The sequence below is a fragment of the Anser cygnoides genome, chromosome 23 (assembly GCF_040182565.1).
Source record: "Anser cygnoides isolate HZ-2024a breed goose chromosome 23, Taihu_goose_T2T_genome, whole genome shotgun sequence".
Classification (NCBI taxonomy): Eukaryota; Metazoa; Chordata; class Aves; order Anseriformes; family Anatidae; genus Anser; species Anser cygnoides.
This window is the reverse complement of record NC_089895.1, coordinates 4,182,616-4,205,859: the sequence shown is the minus strand read 5'-3', so window position 1 is coordinate 4,205,859 and position 23,244 is coordinate 4,182,616. Positions and strand designations below refer to the sequence as shown.

Genomic DNA, 23,244 nt, shown 5'->3' with positions numbered 1-23,244 from the left:
CTGCTGTCATTCTGTCCCAGGTGGTGTGGAAGCATGCTCAGTATGAGCCGCTTTATCACATGCTCAGTGACCCCGAGGCCTACGTCTTCACGTGCATCAACCAGACAGCCGAGCAGCAAGAGCTGGAGGATGAGCAGCGGCGGCTTTGTGACATCCAGCCCTTCCTACCGGTACTGCGGCTTGTGGCTCGAGAAGGCGACAGAGTCAAGAAGGTTATTAACTCCCAAATCAGCCTGCTCATTGGGAAAGGTCAGTTCCCCCACCACGGGTCTCACCAGGAGCGTGGTAGGGCCGCTGGCTGTTGCTGATGCATGCCTCTGTCCCAGCCAGCGTTCCTAAGCATGGAATAGCAATGGAGCCTGCTGAGATGGAAGATGAAATAGGCAACATTGGTCTGTAGTGGCTCTGGTAAGGGAACAGTGTATGTGGAAACCCAAGAAGAAGGGTGATCTTCCCTGCTGGCAGACGGACATAGTAATTGCATCGTTACTCTGCCATAGTAATTGCTTATTTACTCCGTGCAATTCTGCGGAGGAAATAAGCAATCATTAGTAACTTGGCTGACTCTTCTCCTTTTGACCAAATATTAAGCATGTGTTTAGGAAGATTGTTTCACAGACACTTGATTACCAAAGGGCGATTGCCCCTGTTGGGTGCAGGTGCTTATTTTGTCTTTCTCTCTTCCTCTGCATGTAGGTTTGCATGAGTTTGATTCCATGCAGGATCCAGAGGTGAATGATTTCCGCACCAAAATGTGCCAGTTCTGCGAGGAGAGAGCAGCAAAGCGGCAGCAGCTCAGCTGGGCAGCTTGGATGGAGTACAACTTTCCCTTGCAGCTGGAGCCCATGGCCAAAGGCTTTGGGACTGGACTCCTGCACACCCCCACCAAGAACATTTTTGTCAACGTCAAGTTTCAGTCTGGTGGGGTAAAGCACAAATTTTTCTGTGACGATGTTTAGCTTGTTTGTGTTTTCCCTTTGGGTACCTTTGGGCATTTGGAGACGGAATAATGTGTACGTGGACAGTGTTTCCATCTGTTCAGTGTTCATCTTCATCCTCCAGATTCCATTGCCTGTGGAGATGGTTGGGAGGGATACTTGCGCCTCCAACCAAGGGAGCTGTTCCCCTTCCTGACCATGCGTTGGGTGTACTGGTTAGCTGGTAGCTGAGGTTGCTGCATGCACACGTGGTGGAAAGCTTTTTGTTTATGGGTGGAAGAGAAGCACAGAACCAAATGTACGCCTTTCCTTTTGAAGCCCAAGAGTCCGCTCAGCTCATGCTCAGCATATGCTGCTCGCAGACATTGGTCTGTGTTGCCCATGGCCCCTGTTCTTGCCTGCTACCCTTAATTAATGTGAGTTTCGCATGTTTTGCCTGGGCATGAAGCAGAAGCCACCCCCAGGGGAGAATGGCCTTTGGGAGCAGTGTGTTTGAGCACGATGACCCTAGCCACCATCTGCCTTGATGATATTATGAAGATTTTTAACGGCTAGCATAGCACCCACATGTGCTGGTGATACTGCTTATACTGGATTTGAAGTTCTTGATTTCCAGCCCTGTGCTTGCACTGCTGAAACACGTTTCTGCCCAGTTTGGCAAACATCCCTACTTATTTGCTAATGCATTTGTGGGGGGATAGGGTGCCTCCCTATCCTTCCCTTCATTGTCAGCAACAGGAATGCTGTTACCTCCCTGCTGAGCTATTGCTGCTTCTTGTGCTGATTTCAGCCCTTTGCTGGTATTTGACGGTCCGTGCTATGTTGTTGGGATTGCAGGAGAGCTTCACTTTCCAGATCGCCCCAGATGAGTTCCCCATCACGTTAATGAGCTACGCTATCAAGAAGCAGGCTACCGTCTTCCGCCATGAGACAATGGAAAGCCCGGAGGACTATACCCTGCAGGTGAATGGGAAGTACGAATATCTGTATGGAAACTACCCCCTGTACCAGTTCCAGGTGAGCCTTTTGTCTTCCTTTATCAGTGAGTCTGTTCCCCTTTGCGCTCTTGCAAGGAGGGTGCGTTGAGACATGTCCTCCATCAAGGAGACGTTGCTGTTTACAGGAATGCAGCGTATTGATGGCAGGACCCGGGTGCTGCTTGGGGCCAGGGGTACTTCTAGCAACCTGACAGGTCCTTATGGTGTGGGGGGCTAGTGATCTAGCTTGTCCCTGGGTAGCAAGTGCAGTGTAAATAAGTGCATTTATACATTATGGTTCTGGAAATGTCTGCTTGCTTGCATGGTGGGCTGGAGGTTTGCTTCCTGGAATTTGGGCAAGTATAATCCCCTATCCTGCGTTCACCTGGCAGGGCAAACTGCAGCTGGGAGTGCTGAATCCTTCTCAGCAGCTTCCCTTAATGCAGCCATAGGAGTCTGTTGCTGTAATGCTGGTTATAAGGCATGTCACATGCATGTTATAAGGCTTTGGCAGTGTGAGTCCAGGGAGATGCTGGATTAAAAAGCAACAGGAGATAAATTAAAACTGAGTTTTGATTGTTACCGTGTCCTTTCCATGTTTTCTTTCCACCTGTTTCTGCTTTGGGCAGTTCTGATTTGCTTGACTGCTCATGCCTGCCTGGCTCTGTTTCATCCGTGCTGACTCTTCTGTCTTTGCAGTATATTCGCAGCTGCCTGCACCGAGGCCTAACACCCCACCTGACCATGGTGCACTCGTCCACTATCATTGCTATGAGAGATGAGCAGATCAACTGCATTGCCAACACCCCAAAGATGTCTCCGAAGCCTCCCCCACTCCCCAAGAAAAAGGTAAAAGGGCACAGTGACCCCACCAGGTCACCCTGAACTCACATGGAGATGCTGATGAAGTCTTGGAACAGCAGCTGGTTCTTCCTGCCACTCCTGGGGCAGGTTATTCACTAGGGTCCAAGAGCTGGGGGTTTCCAATCAACCTTCCAGCTCCCTCCACAAGTGCCCGAGTTGTCACAGCCTTCATACTGCCCACCTGCAGCGTCACGCTCTTTTCTCTTGGGGCAAAAAGCGTGTGATGAGCCATGAGGTCTTGCCATAGCTTGAGAAATCTTCGTTGCATCTATTTCTGATCTGAACCCTTTCCTCTTTCTAGCCAAACTACAGTTCTCTCTGGTCCTTAGAGCAGCCTTTCTACATTGAGCTGGTGCAAGGCAGCAAGGTCAATGCAGATGAGAGAATGAAGGTAGGTACCGGCTCAGTTTGGGGTTTTGGTTTTGTGTTTTGGCTTTCTTGCTTTCCTGGTTGCCTCGGTCTTGTTTGTGTGTGGTGAGGAAGGCAGGGGCTGATCGCTCGATCTCATGTGATCCTCATCATGCTTCATTCAGCCCTCGGGCAGCTTCTGAGCTGCAGCACAACAGGAAGGGGAAGGCAACTTGCTAACCAGCAGCACAGCAGCAGAGCAATGCGTTCTTAGAAACACTCCTCTACAAGAGCTTCTGAGTAGCAAACAGTGCTGCTCCCCTGCAGTGATGCTGCTTGACAGAGGTGTGGAGGGGCAGGGAAGTCTGCAGAAAGCAGAGGAAGGGAAATTCAGCTCTGAGAAGAGAGAATGATGGGAGATGTGGTGACTGGTAAAGTTGAGACAGAAAGCATGATGCAGCAAAGCCCTGGGATTTGCAAGGTGCTTGCTGGGAAGAGGGAGCAGGGAAATGAGAAGGGGAATGGCTGCCCTTTGGGAGAGGAAGGAACTAGAGCAATAATATATCGTGTGTAGGTGTTCTGCAGGGCAAAGCTTTATAAAGAAACAGGCAATGAAATAGTTATTTCTTCCGTCCAGTGCCCCATCGTTTGCAGGGAGCTTCTCCTGGGGAGTCTTCTGTGATTCAGACTAGCCAGCAATGCGGTAACGAGGTAAAGCTGGGGATGAGCTTGGCCTGACAGCCGTACAGTGATCTGGCAGACTGCAGGAGCAGTGCAGATTTGCAGGCAGATGTGCACCCAGAGACAGCTCACAGCTGGCACTGCACTGCAGGCCTGCTCTGGCGCCCAGCGTTTGCATGCGCCCTCTCCTGCAATGTTGATTTGCTCCCTCTTTGGCCTAAGCACTGGCTCAGCTCTCAGTGTCTGCCCTGCTTTTTCAGCGTGACAGGTTGCTGAGGTTTTGTAGCACCTCAGTGGGCAAGGTTTGGTGAGTATTTATATTGCTTGGCTTCACAGGATGGAACCTGTAATACCCTTACCGATGGATTACCCAAGCATTTTGCAATGATTAAGCAGCTCTTGCAAGTCTGCATGAAGTAAGAGGGTAACAGTGCCCTTACTGCAGCTGGGTAAAGCTGGAGGTTAGGGGACGTAAGAGGAAAGGAGCAGGGCATCCTATTCACAGGACTGGACTCCCTGTCCCATTCCTCTTCTAGTCATGGGTGTTGTGTGAACAGGTCAGGTCCCCATGGATTCACGGTATTCTCTTACTTCTCCCCTCAGCTGGTGGTGCAGGCAGGTCTCTTTCACGGCAATGAGATGCTGTGCAAAATGGTGTCAAGCTCTGAAGTGAACGTGTGCTCGGAGCCGGTGTGGAAGCAAAGGCTGGATTTTGATATCAACATCTGTGATCTTCCCCGCATGGCGCGGCTCTGTTTTGCCCTCTATGCTGTCATCGAGAAGGCAAAGAAGGCACGCTCCACCAAGAAGAAGTCCAAGAAAGCTGTAAGTAAAGCCAGCGCGGGACCGAGCCAGGCTTGCCAGGGCTGGAGGGCACGGGACACCAGTCTGAGCCGAATGCCCTTTGCTTTCTGATGGCTTTGTTAATAAATGAGCTTACAGAATGACCGCCAGTAACTTCCCCAACAGGAACAGGAAACTGAGGAGTGGCTGCCTGTAGGAAAGGATGTTTTAACTGTAATTTCTTCTCCAGAAAGACTGTTAAGAAACATACCCAGCATTTGAACACATACAAAAAAGAATCATTTGTGTTAGTTTCTCCGTTTTGCTGTTCCGCAACTTCCTTGTTTCATAGTTGAGGTTAAAACCATCTTCTGTGCTGCATCTTCTTTCTAGTAAGCTCTTTCGTGCAAGCGCATGGAGCAAATTAACAGCCAAGAACGGGGAAGAAAATGAGGAATGTAAACACCGGTTGTAGCAAAGCTCTAGGTGAGATAAAATAAAAGTGCAGGACCTTTGGGGTTATTGTTCAAATGCTGCAAATTGAGGATGGAAAGTGTCAAATCACTTTGGAAGCTCTTGGTTTGAGCTTCTGAATCAGAGAGGTAGTGATATTTCTCATTTTCCTCACCTCTGTTTCAAAACTTCTAACCCATTAATAACAATAATTCAATAACTAAGAGTAGATCTAAGTGCAGTCTGTAATTGAATTATTGTCTTCCTGGTCTTGTAACTTAAGTAAGCATGATGCCTCTAGCTCTTTGCATGCGAGGACTTTTCTTTGTGAGCAGCAAATGCATCTGTTCCTCTGTAAATGATTTTTTGCAGCCATAAAAGCACTGTCACCGTGCTTTAAACAGAGGATTAGTCATGTCACCTTTACTAGAGTACAGAGAAACGAGGGACTGACAAATGCGATCACAGAAGATTTTATTAAGTCTCGGTTCTGCCTGCTCCTCTTCACTGCTGGGAGGTTTGCCGAGCTTTGTCGTGTTGACATCAATAGGGCTCTCGGGGTTACAGTGCATTAATATCTGGGGAGCAACCCAGGAGTCCTGATGGACCAGCTTTCAGGTTGGAGACTTGAGGCTGGAAACATTTTGAGGCCAAGACAGGGAACAACCTTTTTATTGTTTGTTTTTTTACTTAAGAATAGCAGAACTCCAACTCTTGCTGGAGGCTTTTCTTGAACAGAATATCTGATTCATCCACAGTCTGTGTTTTTGTGGTCACACAGGAACAATTTTCAGTTTTGAAGCAGTCAGAAGGAAATTTTGCTGTTCTGTTTGATAAAACAAAACCAGTGCAGTTAGCTGAGTTGTTCATGTTTGTTCTGGCAATGAGGAAAAGTGGTTGCATTCAGGTGAGCTTTTAATGTGAAATCACAGTATTTACTGGAGCTGAGCTTCGTAGAAAGGGAGTTGTCCACATCTTCAGGCTGCAGCTCTGAGTGAGGTGTCCAGATCTCGTTTGAAACGATTGGTAGCTGGAAGTTCCACTCAAAGTGCACTCTGATTTTTTATTAGATTAATTATCTTTTTGCTCATAGTACTCAGAGGTTAACTACATGCGTGTTGTTTGTCTGTGTGGACTGTCCACAGCAGATAGGTAGAACTAAATCATTTACGACCACAAAAATAGGCGAGCCTGCAGCCTGGCTGGGGTGAGTCAGAGTGTTAATGTCACCGGTTGGCTTTCGGTGTTTCTGTAAGTCATGCAGGAGATATTTCTGTCCTCAAGATGCTGAATCGTTGCTCTGCTGGACTTTATCCACCAAAAATCTTGCCTAGGGTTCTGGCAGGCTCTGTGCAGTGACTTGATGTCATTTAGTTAGAAATTTAGTCTGTTAGACTATTTCATTTAGTCTGTTAGAAAAGGTTATTACTGGTGGTGATGTTGTGTTTGGCTTTTCCCTCCGGTCTGAAAGCTGATGTCTCAAATAGGATTTTACTGAAGATGCTGAGTCTAATCAAATTGACACCAAGGTTTGTGAGAGGCCACTTGGAAGTGATTCATTTAGCTGCATTAGGGAAAAATGCTGACTATGTTACCTCCACCAAGTCTTTTGGTGTCCCTTCTGGAGAGATCTAGAGATATATTCTCTAGAATGTATCAGTGGGACAGGAAAATGCCTCAGTGGGGATCCCTTTCAGTATTACACGGTTTGTGGGTTGTCTCACCAGAATTTTGCTTTGCAGCCTCTTTGCAAGTCAGTCTCTGTGCCGGTGTTCACTTAAGCCTTGGTGTTTTCTGAGCAGCTGGGTGAAATGCTGGTTTTGCTGAAACTGTTAAATGAAGTCAGCTGTTCCATTCGGGGAACCCGAGCACAGGAAATGTTAGGTCACTTATGGGATATGCCTGTCGGTTCTAGTGGCGGGGAACTGGGTTGGAGCACGGAGATGGATTCTCTTTCCTGACCGTGTCCCAGTCACTTTACTTGCTGGAGTCCTTCACCCCTGAAATGAGACTGGCTTGTGTAACTGGGTTGATTTGGGCTTTTGGGAGTTTTTTCTGGGGTGCTTTTTTTTTTTTTTTCCCCTCTTACTGCTGCTGTTGTTGGGATTGGCGGGGTAAAGTTTGTCATCTATAGACAGATGGTGTTCATTACTGTACAATGTTCATTACCGTACAAAGGATTCAAGCCTTTTCTTCCCGTTATCAGACACACTTAGCATTCTGTATCATTTTCCCAGGTCATGTTAACCGCCTCTTCCCCATTTCAAAATTGAGGCTCTTTGGTCTCCCCTCAAGCTGTGAAATATAGGAAGGATAAAAGTCAGCTCCTTCAAATATCATTGAGTGTAGAGTTGTGTGGCCTTATTGGACTCTTATTGGACACTTATTGGACATCTGCAGCTCTGCTAAACATTGAGTGATGAAGCTTTAAGCATATTTGTGGGGAGTGTTTGGTGCCATTCAGCATTACAAAAAGGACCCTAACTTTTGGTAAATATCTGAATTTGATGCTCTCTTACACTCGAATTTTAGGAGAACTTAAAAGGTAGGCAGCAGGCATCGCCACTTGGGGTGGTGAATTCTTTCCAGCAGCTCTTTGAGGGGATGCCTGTGCCCTCGGCAATGGAAAGCTACCTGCCTGCAGCATTCTGCGTAGCAATTTGCAGACTCGGAAGAACTTTTTATCCCTGGCTATTGTGAGGGATTTGCTTTGCATAGGGATATCTCTTTCTTGTTCTGCTCTTCCCTTCCCTTAGCTTTTGCAATTACAGCACCCTGATAAGTTTCTTTCTTTGCTTTCCAGGACTGCCCCATCGCCTGGGTGAATGTCATGCTCTTCGACTATAAGGACCAGCTGAAAACGGGGGAATGCTGCTTGCACATGTGGTCCTCCTTTCCAGGTACGTCAGGAGCTAGCTACCGTGTTTTCCTGTGTCTTCAGCCCCCGCCACAAAGATGGGACCTGCCCTGAATCCTCCATTGCTTTCCAAGGGGTTGTAGGAAGGGCGTACTGGTGCTGCAGTAACTCTCTGTGCTAGCAGTTCCTGTACCGTACTCTGTATTGTGATGGCACCTAGAGCCCTGCCGAGATTAAGGCCTCATTTTACCTGGCATTGCACTCATGACATAAGAGGTTGCTGCTGTCCTGCAGACACCATGTATATTTTGGTTGTGAGAGGTCAGGAAAATGAAGCGACCTGCTCAGGGCCATGCAATGACCACTGACAGAGCTGGAAGCAATTCTGTGCTCTGCTTTCTGGACCAAAGCTTCGGAAGATCAGGATTCATGGGTTATGTACTTTGTTTTTCAGATGAGAAAGGCGAACTTCTGAACCCCATGGGCACAGTACAATGCAACCCCAACACAGAAAGTGCAGCATCCTTGGTCATCTGCTTCCCCAACGTTGCATCGCATCCTGTGTATTACCCATCATTTGAGCAGGTAGGGGACATGGATGCTTTTTTGGGAGGCACAGAAATACCCTAGCTTTTTAGTGCAGGAGCATGCAATATCACTGTCTCTTGGGTGGCTGCTGACAAAGACCGGGTACAAACTCATTGAATGGATATTGTTAATTGAAAAAATGACCTTTTCTCTTAACCTCTACTGGACCTTTGAATAGTTTTTCAAGTTGAAAGGAAGTACTAAGGTACAACACTGTCATCTATGAGCATTTGTTTGCAAATGGGTTTAACTGAGCTGCCTTTAAACTGCAGGCGGCACTGGGCTCTATAGGAAAGAAGAGGAATAAGGGGAAATGAGTGAAAGAGATAGCTCCCTCCCTTTCAGCACAGAACGATAACATACTGTGTGGTATGAGAATTTTCCATCTGTCACTGCAACTGGCCAGACTTTTAATGTGGAAGAAGAAATGTGCCTATTGCAGGAAAGAGGGAGATCTGCTCTGCCAGGGACATACACACATGCTCATCCATGATGCACGTTCTGGCTCAGAAGCTTTAACAGATTGTGCCAGCATGCAAGGCGCCTTGGGCAGTGCTGTCTCTTTGGCAAGCACATGCCAGTTGTAGGAACCTGGAGTGGCTTGTGGTAGCCTGGAGTTCAGTGACCCAGCGCCCCATACATGGACCATGTGGGTGTGCAGTTGTGCTGTCCTTGGAGGAAGAACTCATCCCTTGATTCTCATCCCTACTGGGGAAAGGGCACCATGGGCCATTAGGCTACACCTCTGAGCAGAGGTTCCACTGAGTACATTACCTACACCTGGGCTGTGAGGGGTGATCCCCTTCTCCAAAGGTAGCAAGTGACTGGTCTCTAATGCAGCAGAAATGCCTGAAGTGATGGCAAGGTGGAATTAAGAAATGAGGACTCTGTATTTGTGTTCTAGCTGCTGGAGCTGGGGAGGAATGGAGAACCACCCCGCGCTGCACCAGAAGATCCAGAGGAGGTGAGTTTCTGGCATCAACTGTTTGGGTATGTACAGGCTACAAGCAAGCCTAGTTTCTTAGATCAAGTCATGTATTTCCATCTTGCCCACAAACAGCTTTTTTTCACCAACCTGGGTCATTCCCCAGTCCTACAGGGTTTCTCTGAGCTGAGCAAGCCCTTTGGCTTGAGGCTGAGCCCTCTGTATGCTCTTTTCTGTGATTCCCATGAGCAGAAGCTGCAACTGAAGGAGATACTGGAGCGGAGGAGCCACACTGAGCTCTATGAACATGAGAAAGACCTGGTGTGGAAGATGAGATATGATATCCGTGACCAGTACCCACAAGCTTTGGCAAAGCTCCTTATCATCACCAAATGGAACAAGCATGAAGATGTTGCCCAGGTGAGGATGGTGGGGCTGGCGGTCATGACACATGTAGTGTATCTTTCAGTGTCTATATCCCTCTGTTATGTTCGAGAGGCCACTTTAACTAGGGATGTTTGGCAGTGCCCCTGTGCAGGCAGGATTGGCATCACTGGAGCTGAGCAAAATTTTCTGTTCTGTCCCAGTTGCTGCGAACACCTTTGTATGCTGAGTGGTACCCAGCTGAGTTGAGCTTTGGCTCTGTGCACTGTCCCAGGCTCATTACTGACCAACAAGGTAGTGCTTATTCCCTCTAGAAAGGAGGAAACTGGAGGCAAGAAAAAATTATCTCACAGCCAGAAAGAGGTTCTGGATTGGATATTCTTAATTGCTAGTCAGAGACCAGCCACAAGCTACTGCAAGGGTGTCAGTGAAGCTCTTGCACTGAGAACTTCAGATGTCAGGAATGGTGTCTGTGCTGTTCATCCCTCCTCACTTCAAGAGCTTTTATAGGAGCTTCTGAAGATCCCCTTTCAGTCTACATTGTTATGCTGCAGAACGGTGCTTTTCCCAAAAATTGACGGTATTTGACATGGTTTCTGCAAGCTGTCTCTGAGGCATCTTTAGTGACTGAGATAGAGGGTTCCCCCTGGCCCCACAAAGGATCTGCTTTTCTATCAGTAAATTTTTAATGTCTTAAAAAACTTGTTCCCTTTTTGCTCTTTTTTTTGCCCTTACAGATGATTTCCCTGCTTCAGACCTGGCCAGAGCTGCCTGTCCTGAATGCCTTGGAGCTGCTGGATTTTAGCTTCCCTGACCGTTACGTTGGCTCCTTTGCTATCAACTCATTAAAGAAGCTGACGTAAGTGTTCAGCGTTAGGGGATGTGGAGCCCCTTTCTACATGTGTTTAGGGTTGCTAATAAGGACTGTGAATAAGGCCGACAGTCCTTTCTATACTGTTTTTGTAACTACACTCATCGCAGTAAAGATGAGGTGGTCTTTTATTTTGCCTTTCTGTCCACAGAGATCACGAATTGTTCCAATACCTGCTGCAGCTTGTCCAGGTGCTCAAGTATGAATCCTACTTAGACTGTGAATTAACCAAGTTCTTGCTGGATAGGGCATTATCCAACCGTAAGATAGGCCACTTCCTGTTCTGGCATCTCAGGTAAGAACAAATGTTTTAGGCTTTTGCTCAGTAATAAAGTGAGATGAGCATTTACTGGATTCCTCATTGCACTGTGAAATAAAATAGCAAGCATGTCTGTATGTGTGGATGCCAGGGTATTTATGTAAAGGCTATTAGCTGGCCTTTACCTAAGTGTCTTTCGCTGGAGCATGAATGGGATTTTCTTCTTGTGGTTACAAATCCCCAGGAACTGCTGCTTTTTACTTGAGAGACTGAATGAGGTTTATTCAATGAGGATGTGACATTTTTTGGTTGGTTTGGGATTGTTTTGTTCGTTTGTTTTCCCAGGTGGCAGGGAGGGGAGGAGTTTTGTTTGGATTAGGCTCTGTATATCTACATGCCTGGAGCTGAAATTTACTTTGGACATCCCTGGCTACCTGGCAGCTCTGAGCCATAGGCTCTGACCTGTCCTTGCTCCTCAGCTAATCTTTTCAAAGGAGTGGTTAACTTTTTAGTCATTGAGAAAGCTGTCTCACCACTTCAAGCAATACTTTTTCCACAGCACCTTCTGGGGAGGGTGTTTTTTTTGGTTTTGTTTTGTTTTGTTTTGTTTTTCTCTCCACACTTCTTGCTGGCATGAATGGGAGAATTAGTCACTCGCTGTGGTGAGTCAGTTTTGCTTTAACCTCCCTTCTTCCTCTAGGTCAGAAATGCATGTCCCTGCAGTTGCCTTGAGGTTTGGCTTGATCCTGGAAGCATATTGCAGAGGCAGCACCCATCATATAAAAGTTTTGATGAAACAGGTAAAAATTGCTTTTAGCCATAAGGTTGACGTCCCTCTTGCTTGGAGCTTGCTCTTAGCTGTTAGTTTTTTCAACTTAAAGTTATCAGTAATACAAAAAGAGCCTTGCAACTGCTATATTGTTTTTGGCATATCCTATTATGAGCCTGGAGTTCCCCCATCACATGCGACTTTGCTCATCTCTTACTCACCCGTACATATCCCAGACTACAAGAGGTGTCTAGAATGGTTTGAAATGTTCAGACTGCTGTTATTAGATGAGTTGAATGAATTGTCATCTAGTAGGCGTTGCTCAAAATTCTCTGCCTGATTTGGAGCAGTGCAGTCTTTCCTTCAGTTGCCATGTGGAGGTAATCCTGGTCATTGCCCACGCTTTAAAATTCTTTTTTATTATTTGTCAAGGCTCACTGCAACCGCTTCAGAAGTGAGGGACTCCTGCATACATGAAGTCAGAGCTAAGACGTGCCCACAAACAAGTGCTGCTTCCATTTGCAAGCTGAAGCGGTGCTTTTGCATAACCAGAACTCCCCAACAGCCTTACAGGGCAGGGGCTAGAGGACTCATCCTCATGCCTTCTAGCCAGTGCACTTCATGCCTTCCTCTGGTGCTTGATGCTGTGCATCATCCCTGATATTTAGGACAGCAATCATTACCTTGCAATACGTTTGTGCCCAGCAGAATATCCGTAACTGATTATAGGTGTCCTTAAGCAGACAGTACGAAATTCATTTTGTTGTAATGTGTGAACTGCTACAAGTTGAGGAGAACGTAACCAATACAAGCAATGTTTGCATTGCACAGTGGATTTTTGTAGTTTTTAAACCTTTCTCCAGGTACTTCCTATTTGTTAACCCTATTTCGTGTCTCTATTTCTTTGCAGGGAGAAGCACTCAACAAGATGAAAGCTCTGAATGACTTTGTTAAAGTGAGTTCTCAGAAGGCCACCAAGCCTCAAACCAAAGAGATGATGCATGTGTGCATGAAGCAGGAAACTTATCTTGAAGCACTTTCCCACCTCCAGTCTCCCCTGAATCCCAGCATTATCCTCGCTGAAGTTTGGTAAGCAAGATAGCTGCAGCTCTTCCTCCCTTTGTGCTGCAGGTTTTGCTCAGCAGGAGAGCCAGGTTTGTGGTTACTCTGAGGCCCTCTTTGCTCATGGGTGGCACATGGTCGTTAACAATGCTGGGTGCTGTTGAATTTGCAGTTTAGACGGCTGCTTTTTTAATAGGTAGAAACACTGATGGTAGTATTTTTATTTCCCCTAGTGTGGATCAGTGCACCTTTATGGACTCCAAAATGAAACCTTTATGGATTGTTTTTAATAATGAAGAGACAGGTGGAGGTGGAGTGGGTATCATTTTTAAAAATGGAGATGGTAAGTCTTTAAAGGATGTGCTTTCATAGGCGTAATAGTCTTACATATTTATTGTGGTGAATGGGCCTAAAAATGGACCATTAAGATTTTTTTGTCAATAAGGACCATCAGCGTGTTTGAGGTTTTGGACAGTAAGCTGGAGATGTAGTAAACTCTCCTCTGTATTTCATAAAACTTTAACAACGTAGTACCAATTATTTATAGCTGGATACCCTTGCAAAGTAAAATGTGAGGTCTGGAAATGCTACGTCAGTCCAAACCTTGTAGGGTCAGAGTTGCTCCTGCTCAGTTGTGTCAGGGAGATGTTTTCTAGTTTAGTACTATGTTGTCTGCTATGGGAAGAGCTTTGGCAAAGTGAGGTAGCATTTATCTCCATTAGATCCCTTAACTCAGACCTGATTACACTACAATACTTTATAATATTCCTGAACTACTGAACGTTGCTCTGTGATGATGTTCTCTGCTAGCAAGATGTAGCAAGTGGCAAGGGCCCCCTCTAGCAACCTGCTGCAGGGGCAGAGCAAGTTCAACTGCAAAAGAACAAGAGGGGAAAATGGGAGGCACTCACAACCCTTTCTTCCTTTGTAATGCTGTGTAGATCTTCGTCAGGACATGCTGACTCTGCAGATGATCCAGCTGATGGATGTTCTGTGGAAGCAGGAGGGCCTGGACCTGAGGTGGGTAACATGCTCCCTGTTGGCCTGCTGCAGTGGTAGGTCAGGTGTGGTGAGAGTGTTTTACCTGCAAGCTTGTTTTGTCTCTGCCAGGTCTGTCCAGTATTCTGTGAACAGCTAGTCAGGTTTTATGGTGCTGAGGGTAGAAATGCAACAAGAGGTGGGAGAGAGAGCTGGGACGTCAGAGACTCCCAACTAAATGAACTGTGAAGGAGAAGGGATGCAGGCAGTTCTATTTTAAGTAACACTCTGCAGCTGTTCCCACACAGCAAGGTTTAGGGAAAGAAGTATGAGGACTGTAATACAGTCCAGGAGCAGAGGCTGTGGAAATTCACTGATAGCAAGCAGGTGTTGATGATGTATGTTGTTACTGGACCTGAAGTTCAGGGCTGCTGCTAGAAACAGAACTGCACAGCTGTTAAGTTAGGACGTAAGTGGTATTGGGCTTAAATCAGGCTCTTTCACCAATTTCCCATTAAGCCTTAGTTATGCTGCATGTGTCGCTGGGAGGCTATCTGTACCAAACCAGTGCTTGGTAGCTCTGTCTTCTGTGCACCCCAGCTGCAACCTGCCCTTAGCACATCTGAAGCACTATAAGGTGAAGGTAGGTAGGCCCTTAGGAATATTTCTGCTGGCTCAACACCCTGAAGAACTGTGGGATGTTCCTTGATTCCAAACATAAAACATAGGCAGAAAGTACTGTTGGAATTTCCTCTACCAGTATGCTTTTGATATGGGAGACAAGGGAAAGCTTGAAAGTCAAGACACCCCAATTGTGGGCAATATTTCAGCGGAAGGGTTTCTTTCATCTCTGCAGGATGACCCCTTATGGCTGCCTCTCCACAGGAGACAAGACTGGGCTGATAGAAGTAGTCATGCATTCAGATACCATTGCTAACATCCAGCTGAACAAGAGCAACATGGTGGCCACTGCAGCTTTCAACAAGGATGCACTGCTCAACTGGCTAAAATCCAAGAACCCAGGGTAAGCGGGCTTGACTTTTACTCAGTGGTGCTTTACTGGTTTTTTCCTCCCCCTTCAGTTACACGTATTTCCAAGCTGTCCTGCAATAGCCATGGCTGCTCCACAGCATAGCGCACTAGAACGCATTATAGGGATCTTGAACAGAAATGGAGGCATTTGGGTTACTGTTTGCAAGCTTTTTTTGACCTTCAATAGCTTAAGGTAGCACTTGTCACAGGCTGGATCCAAAGCTTGGCCTTCCCCTTAGTCCTGTTACTTTCTTGAGTAAGTAGTCAGTGTGGTAAGAGCTGGAAAAGGAGGAGAAAGAGCAATGCCAAAACTGGAAGGTGAAAGAAGAAAACAGCAAAGCAGCTGTGCAGCTTGGGGGTTTAGCAGGCACAGAAATAGAAAGCAGAAAATATCAGCCCTACCCTGCTCAAACTCCGAAGGTGCTAGCAGGAATCATTCAAGAACCCCAGGTGGTGTTTTGGATCTGTGGAGACCTAGAAATGAGTTAATACCAAGTCATTTTAGCTGAGACTGTGGACAGAATCTTACCCAGGCCTTTCCAATTACGGACAGTTTTTACTGCAGCTGGTTTTTGTGAAGTGAGGAGGGGCATACTGACTCTGGAGTACGCTACAGAAGGTGTAATTCAGGCACATAATTCCCTTACCTTCTCCTGCACGTCTGCATGGGGGAAGCTATAACAGCAGCGTTCCCAGCTGTGAAGTACTGCTGTTCAAAGTAAAATTTCATTTCAATCTTTTTCTTACCCTCTTTAGTGATGCATTAGAACAAGCTATAGAGGAGTTCACTCTGTCCTGTGCTGGCTACTGCGTGGCAACATACGTGCTGGGGATAGGCGACCGGCACAGCGATAACATCATGATCCGGGAAACTGGCCAGGTAAGGGGCTATGCTGCTGCTGGAGAGGGGCACGAATGCTACTTAGCAATGGACAGAAACATCCCAGTGCAGTCCTACCGCTAAGGAATGTACCGCCCCTTCCAGCAGAGGCAGACTGGACAACCAGTCTCAATAGCTTCTATCACTGAGAGGGTAAATACAGTCTTATAATTTGAATACGCTTCTGGAAGTGTCAGCAGCCGCCAATGTAATATCTTATCAGGCTGCTGTTAATACCCACTTTGAAAGCACAGTGGAACAATTCATACATCTCAGACCTATAACCGTCTGCAGATCCAAACCTGAGCACTGTACTTACCAGTCTGAAGACTTACTTGGCTTCAGCAGAATTACAAATCGCTTGCAGTTGCTAGATAAGATCCTCCGTTACTTGCCCAAGATGATATTTTTATAGTCTTTCTCCTAGATTTTTTTCCTTAAACAGTTGCATATGGTCAGTGTGGTTTTAATTTCACCTGTACCAATTCCTTTACTTCTCTAGTGTACAAGAATAGTTATTAGAGTTTATATTATCTTCTCTTTGAAATACAAAGGACAAAACTAGAAAAAAAAAGAAAATACTTCTTCTAGTAGAGCATGGACTAAATTACATTAGTAATATTCTGGTAGAGGGGAAAGTATAAGCTGTGTCTCTTGTTTAATCATGAATTTTACAACGCCTGAACAACCTTGTGCTAGCCACTGCAAGGTTAGTCTCCTACAGATCCAGCAAAGTCAGCTAGTTAATGGTTGAAAGTAAGAAATTAGCTGCTGACATTTGAGACTCCTGGCAACAGTTTGCCTGCCTGTATTGTTTCTGTGTAACATCCCCCATCGCTACATCTTATTCCCCTAAATCCAACCAGTCATGGTCATAAAAACCTACTAGCGCCTTTGTTCTGGGATCAGTGCAGGGACAGAGCCACCACATCATTTACTAACTAGCCACTAACCTTTCTCCCTGGGCTGTGATTAGCAGCAGCTCTTATCTAGGATTGCTTCTTCTCACCATATAAAAAAACAAGCGTTGGGGAGGAAGCCTACAAAGCTGTTTCTGCAGAGTAGGGGGCCACTTAGCTGTTTGTCCACCTGGGGGAGCTGATGCCCTGCGGTATGCAGCCGTGGGTTTTGTATATGTTCTGGGGTTTACAGTAGCTCTGTAAATTCGCCATAATGCACAAGGTTTGGCACATGATCTTCCTTCCCGTCATTGCACCGGTGATGAAACAACTTCACTGTACTTTGTATTTAAAAAAAAAAAAAAAGTGGCTGTGGTGGAAAGCCTTACCTGAACAAATAATGTTTTGTAGCAAGAGGATGCCTTATTTCCACAGTCTGGGACTGCAGACTGCACTGGTGGGGTAAGACACCAGCCCATCATAGTTAGTTGTCTTTCTGCTCTTCCTAGTGACACCCTAATGCTTTTAAAATGTATTTCCAGCTATACCAAGTACGAAAGAGCTAAGTACCTTTTCTGTGCTCTCCCACCTCCAATTACACTGGAGGCTATCTTGGCAAGTAAATATTGCCTCTTTCCCCAAAGGAAAACAGTCCCCAATGGAACAGGTCAGTTTTTTCCCTCCCAAAGTCCTATGGTCAGTATCTTTTGAATACAGTAACCATGAAGAGAGGTTGGCTAAAAAGTACTATTCTGAAAACAATTTTTTCCTTATTTCCAGCTGTTCCATATTGATTTTGGTCACTTTTTGGGGAACTTCAAAACCAAATTTGGTATTAATAGAGAACGAGTTCCTTTCATCTTAACCTATGACTTTGTGCATGTCATCCAACAAGGAAAAACTAACAACAATGAGAAGTTTGAAAGGTAAGTGTTAGCAGTTAAGTGTTAGACTTCAGCTTTTTAAGCTTTGAATTGTCACAATTTATTTCTAGCAGTGGTACGTAGCCTATAGCTGTTAAATCCATCAGTGCAGGCAGAGCACACAGGCTAAAGCATGACCCCTTACCCTTTGCCTAGATTAGAGGGCTCTGAACTGGCTTTTTAAAGTGACCAAGTATGTGAGTAGTCAGTCACTTACCTTGTAGCTGTCAAATCTCATTGCACAAAATAGAGACTATAGCACTTGAATCTGCAACTGTTGTAGTCTGTGGTCCCTTGTCCAGGTTCTTGGACTGAGGTTTGTGGCTGTGGGGAGTACATCCCTGGACTAGATAATCCAGTGCAATCAGATATTCCTAGCTCTTGCTAAATGGAGAGCTGAGGAATTTACAAACATTAGCTAGTCCATTTGAATATACACAAACAAGGTAAAGCAAATAAATAATGTTTTAGACAAGGTGAAATGACATGCTAGTCATCAATGCAGACAGTAGGCCTCAGACTAATACCTAGTCTTGCTTTATAAAATAGTGTATCTTGCAGTCTTCAATGCATTGCCTCACCTTCCTTTCTGAATAGATTCAGAGGTTATTGTGAAAAAGCCTATATGATTCTGAGGCGCCATGGTCTTCTCTTCCTGCACTTGTTTGCACTGATGAAAGCTGCTGGCCTGCCAGAACTCAGCTGCTCTAAAGACATTCAATATCTAAAGGTAAGAAAAGCAGAGCCTGGATACAGTTGAAAATGAATACCTGATCGTGTAGTTTTGTGAGGAGTTGTAGGTCACAGTGGAAGTTTCTTTGAAGGAACTGAACTGCAAAAACCATGAGTAAATGTCCAATACTTACATGCAGGTGTCAGAAATGCAAGGTACTGGTGCTCAGGGAAGAATTTCATCAGATTCTTCAGCACAAAAGGCAATAGGTACCTGGTAGAACCAGCTTGCAGGCTAAGACCACACAGAACTCTTTTGGTGGAGTATCACTTCTTGTTCTCAACTTGCCTCTTACATTATAACAACCTAGCTTTGTCCATCTGAAAGACAGTAGCTTTGTACAAGAATAATAAAAAAATTATAATGCTTCCCTAATTCTAAAAGCTAAGAGTAGGATGCATCTATTTATCAGAATGAAAAAATGTGCAGCTATAGTAACCATTCAAAACAATTATTTGGATACTTGTTCCCTACACAGTGCTCCTTTCAGTAGAGTAATTTCTGAGCAAGTAAATATTTTAGCAGTTTAGCCAGTTGCCTGGCTAAATTGTTCAGTTGCCCTTTCAGTAAGGCTACACTGATTTCTGTCTCTTACCCTCAGGATTCCCTAGCTCTCGGTAAAACGGACGAGGAGGCACTAAAGCACTTCAGACTAAAGTTTAATGAAGCCCTGCGAGAGAGCTGGAAAACCAAAGTGAACTGGCTAGCACACAACGTATCCAAAGATAACAGACAGTAGAGCAACTGAGTCAGGCTGCACACTTGCTCCGAGAGAATGTAATGCCACTTGCACTGAATCCAGCCATTGTAGACTGTTTTATAAAGACTGATGAATGTTGCTGTGTTCAAGATCCCTCACCTGCATTCCCGGAGGTCACACTTTTCTGCATGACTGAAGATTGTTGGACTGTCGTCAGCTGCCTAATCATGCCTGCTCTAGATCTTTGGGGGACAAGGGGCAGGCATGAGGCAATAAAATTACTGCACACAGTGAAAGGTAGGTAGATGTACTGTATCCTTAAGAACTTGTTAAGCTTCAAATACATCTTCTAATGGAAGAGTTCAGGCTGTCGTAACATCCTTTAAAGTCATTAACTGGGCTAACGTGTCTATTTTCTTGACAATTCAGCTGAACGCTGGAAAGCTACTATCCTATAGCTCTTGTATTATAGCTGTTCTTGTAGGCCCCTACCATTACAGCTCAGAGGCTTTAACTCACTACGTGATCACTCCTTCTAGCCTGTTGCAGTGTGCAGCAAGGTAGGTCAGTCTACATCACCTCTGAAACCTACTTGGGTGAATTGTTTTACTCTGCAGTGTGACAGGGAAAAATATCCATACTATTGTATTACTATCTCTCTGCTTCAGAAGCCAAAGCATTCTGAAATGGAACTGGAGTCCACCTATTGCTGTCTAAAAGCTAATGCCACAAGAACAGGCGTGGGTCAGCCTAATGTGGGTTAGGTACATTTGTTTGCTTTCCTAAATCAGACTTCAGTTCAACCTCAAGCCGCTCCTGGATTTCTGTGTTTTTTCTGTTTTTAAGCCTGAAAACATTAAGATTGCATTTTGAAAATTGGCAAGTAATTGGTTGCTACATGTACCTCCTGTTGGGGTACATTGGAGCTAGTTTGCCACCTGGCTTCCCTCTACTGCATGCATGCAGGGCGCTGGCCTACACCTACGTAATCACTAGGATACAACACTGTAATCCAGTGTCAGCTGGGACAGATGGCACCATTCTGTGCTTAAGTTATTTGGCCAGTCTGCCTTCCTGTGTAACGATAGAGGAGTGCCAGATGAGTGGGTTTAACACTGAAAAATTACTTACAATAACTTGCATCTCAGTTCATCTTACAAATTTGTTCTTTGTTCTTTTCCAACATACATCCTGCTCTCAACTAAGGTACATGACTTTTTGTCTGTTATTAGAGCTGGGGTGCAAAGACTGTCTGTATGGGGTGGCGCAGCCAAAGAGCAAGGTGCAGCCGTCTGTGCTGGTACCTACAGCTGGACAAACTGTTCCAGTCTTCTCCTGCTCTCACTGCTGCCTACGTCTCTTTCCCAAGTGGAATCTCCTCTCCCACAAGGTGCTGTTGTTAATCATGTATTTCTACTCCTGTGTCATATTTTTGTTTCCAGCTAACATCCTCACCTGGTGGGCAGTTCTGAGCACTGGTGTTGCAAAGGGACAGATGAACAAGAGCCACTGCTGTCCCTCTGTGCCTCACATGAGCACAGTGAGGTGCATCAAGCAGGCTGCAGCCTATGGGTCATGCTGGAAGATAAGTGAAGTAGTCTGGTTAGTATCTGCTTCCTTTAGCAGTTCCCTGAGGTGCTTTCTTTCCATTTCCCTGTGTTCTCCACAACATCATGTTCCTATGAAGGTGCTATCATTCCTACCTGTTAAGGAATGACAAAGTCATTCCATTTTCAAGACATCACTAAAGCTGAATCAGATCTTTGATTGTACGCCCTTAACTAGGTTTAACAATGCTAGATGATCTTTCAAGGTCCCTTCCAATCCCTAACATTCTGTGATTCTGTGAAATACAGGCATTTCATATCGTGTTTCCTAAGTGACAAGAAATCCAAGTACTGTCAAACAATGGTCTACTCTCATATAAATTTAGTTTCCATGCCTGGTTTGAATTATTTTGCCTAAAACTTACACAAAAACAGCCAGTTTCAGACAGAGGCTGAATTGAACTGTTTATTCTTAATAGATCTTCCCTATTATGGGGTAAATTTGATTCATTATTGTTTTTGCATCCAGCATCTAGGTACAACTCATTCTTGACTTTTAGCTCTTTTTAAAACCAGGTACTCCTAGTACTTCAAAACAAACAAAATGCTTCCAGATAATGCTAAGTCCATTGCTTTTTAAAAAGCACAAGTTCGAACATATCTTTCATAAGCTGCATAACTAAGTTATACTGCCTTAAAGTAACTTCTACCTCTGTAGAAAGTACAAGTAGATATTACGATGTTTAGTATGCATGAAACAACTTTAATTAAAAAAAAAACACCTTTCTTCATTGCTTTTATATACAAACAGATGATACCAGATGATTGATTAAATGTAACATTGTGGCTCATTTAAATTGTTTTACAGACTTAAGGTTTCTTTTAATGCTATGAAGTCTATTCTATACTGTTATATATATATATGTGGTATAAACCAGGTTGCTTCTCATACAGCACCTGTTTCCAGAAGCAGCAGTTACAGAGCAGACAACTGCTTTTAACTTGACACGATCCTCACTGATCCCCTTTTATTACACCTTTCAAATGATGCTGCATGTAACTGAGATTTGGCAGAACATTTCAAGATAGAACGGTATGTGCCCTTGTAATTGACCCAAATTATTTATTACACAACCCTCTCTAACAGTTTTTCAGCGTATTAAGTAATATTGAAAGCTTGTTTGCAGCTACAAAAAGCAACCGTTGTGCTGTACTTTCTCTATGTTACAGACCCTAGTTATTTAGCTAGAACCTAAAGCCAGGCTTTGTATCAGCCCATAGCTATGCATTTGACTTAGAACACTACGAAATCAACATCGGATAAATGCGTACAAACTGACCCTATCATGACTGGGGACAACACTCTAGAACTGCTGCTGCTTCTGGAGATTAGACTAAAAGAAACTTCAAATGGTCTTTGACTTGTTCTCTGTGAAAGGAATACTGCCATACAGTATAAATTGCTTTCACTGATGTGGTTCCCAAGTGTAGTACATTCCTCACTGTTTTCTTGAACTGAACAGCAGTCAGTGGTCTCAGGTTTCAAACTAAATCTTAAAGCAGTGGATCTATATTTGTAAATATAGTATTACAAAGCTGAACTGTTTAACAAATTATGAGAGTAATCTATCTGACATGTTTTTAACTAATATTTTAAGTAAGTATTATAAGGATACTTTTCAGTGCCAGATTGTATAGCCTCTTGCTTCACAGGCTAAAAGGCTTTTAGGTGTCACAAAGCAGCAGTAGGGATACGCTCATCTCTCTTACACCCAATTAAAAAATTCAAGTACCTTAAGGACTTGGACAAACGCAAACATTTCCACGGGGCAGCAGATTACCGTGTATCGGATGCTCTATTACAACTGACAGCGAGCCTGTGCTTTCACAGGCACATTTTTCATTAGGCCACATCCAAGTTGCGATGCACTGCAATCACAATGGAAGGGAACAATCTAAAAATCTGTAAATGTACATGCAATTCTCTTACATTGCCATCAACTGAAATCCAGGATCCCATCTGTCATATTGTAGAAAGGCAGTCTTACCTAGCAGGTTCCTTGGTCACTCTTAGGTACTCTGTTCGCAGGCTCGCAGCAGTTCATACCTGTTTTTACAGAAGTACAAAGCAGCAGTGGCTCATGTCATCTGTCCTTCAATCGTACAAGTGCAATAAAACAAAGTTGTATCAGCGTAAACTGCTAGAACTGAGCAATTCCAAAGGTGTTTCTCAATTCAGCACAGTTTTAGGTAGGTTTTGTAGTCTAGAAAGTTGACTTACCTACAACTAAGAACGTCCATGAGTCAGTGAGTGGACTTCCTCCCTTGTACTCCACTGGAATAGCCTTTAATGAAATTCCGATGGCTGTATTGGGTCAGCAAAGAGGCTTTTGTTGACAAAATTGACAAAACAGCAGCTCACCTGATACTTCCCAGCAAGTTGAATTGTACCGAAGATTAAAACTTAAAATTACTTTGAAAAATGTTACATTTCACTGTAAATAAGTAACTTCTGATTTTATAAATATGCTCAAAGTGATACCCCTTTCTACTTCTATTTATTTAGAGATGTTTTTGTGATTTTTTTTAACTGTACAAACAGACTGTGCTTATTCTGTTGCCTTTAAAAAAAATATTTTTTTAAGTCAAACCATGGTTCTGTAACAAGAGAATGTTTACATGTTTAACTTTTCAGTTGTTTTTGGTACATGTTTTGTACGTCAAAAAATAAAAAAAAGATTAAATTGTACACCACGATGCCCCAGTCCTTCTGTGCTTCAAAGATCAATGAAA

At 44.5% G+C, this 23,244-nt stretch overlaps 1 protein-coding gene across 9 annotated transcripts in view; it reads left to right on the top strand.

Annotated features, from left to right (window-relative positions):
- PIK3CD (phosphatidylinositol-4,5-bisphosphate 3-kinase catalytic subunit delta) overlaps positions 1-23,200 on the top strand; it is a 44,096-nt gene extending 20,896 nt beyond the window's left edge. For 7 of the 9 annotated variants that reach the window (XM_066982089.1, XM_066982088.1, XM_066982087.1 and 4 more), the window contains 21 exons: positions 21-249; positions 697-926; positions 1,776-1,955; positions 2,615-2,764; positions 3,081-3,170; positions 4,412-4,633; positions 7,848-7,944; positions 8,356-8,486; positions 9,394-9,453; positions 9,667-9,834; positions 10,536-10,657; positions 10,821-10,964; positions 11,629-11,728; positions 12,608-12,786; positions 12,993-13,102; positions 13,701-13,779; positions 14,594-14,761; positions 15,526-15,649; positions 17,329-17,474; positions 18,069-18,201; positions 18,806-23,200. In XM_066982089.1, the coding sequence (XP_066838190.1) occupies positions 21-249; positions 697-926; positions 1,776-1,955; positions 2,615-2,764; positions 3,081-3,170; positions 4,412-4,633; positions 7,848-7,944; positions 8,356-8,486; positions 9,394-9,453; positions 9,667-9,834; positions 10,536-10,657; positions 10,821-10,964; positions 11,629-11,728; positions 12,608-12,786; positions 12,993-13,102; positions 13,701-13,779; positions 14,594-14,761; positions 15,526-15,649; positions 17,329-17,474; positions 18,069-18,201; positions 18,806-18,943 (3,000 nt within the window). In that variant the 3' untranslated portion in view covers positions 18,944-23,200. The other 2 variants (XR_001212196.3, XM_013194227.3) reach the window with 2 other exon arrangements.
- The last annotated feature ends 44 nt before the right edge of the window (positions 23,201-23,244 follow it).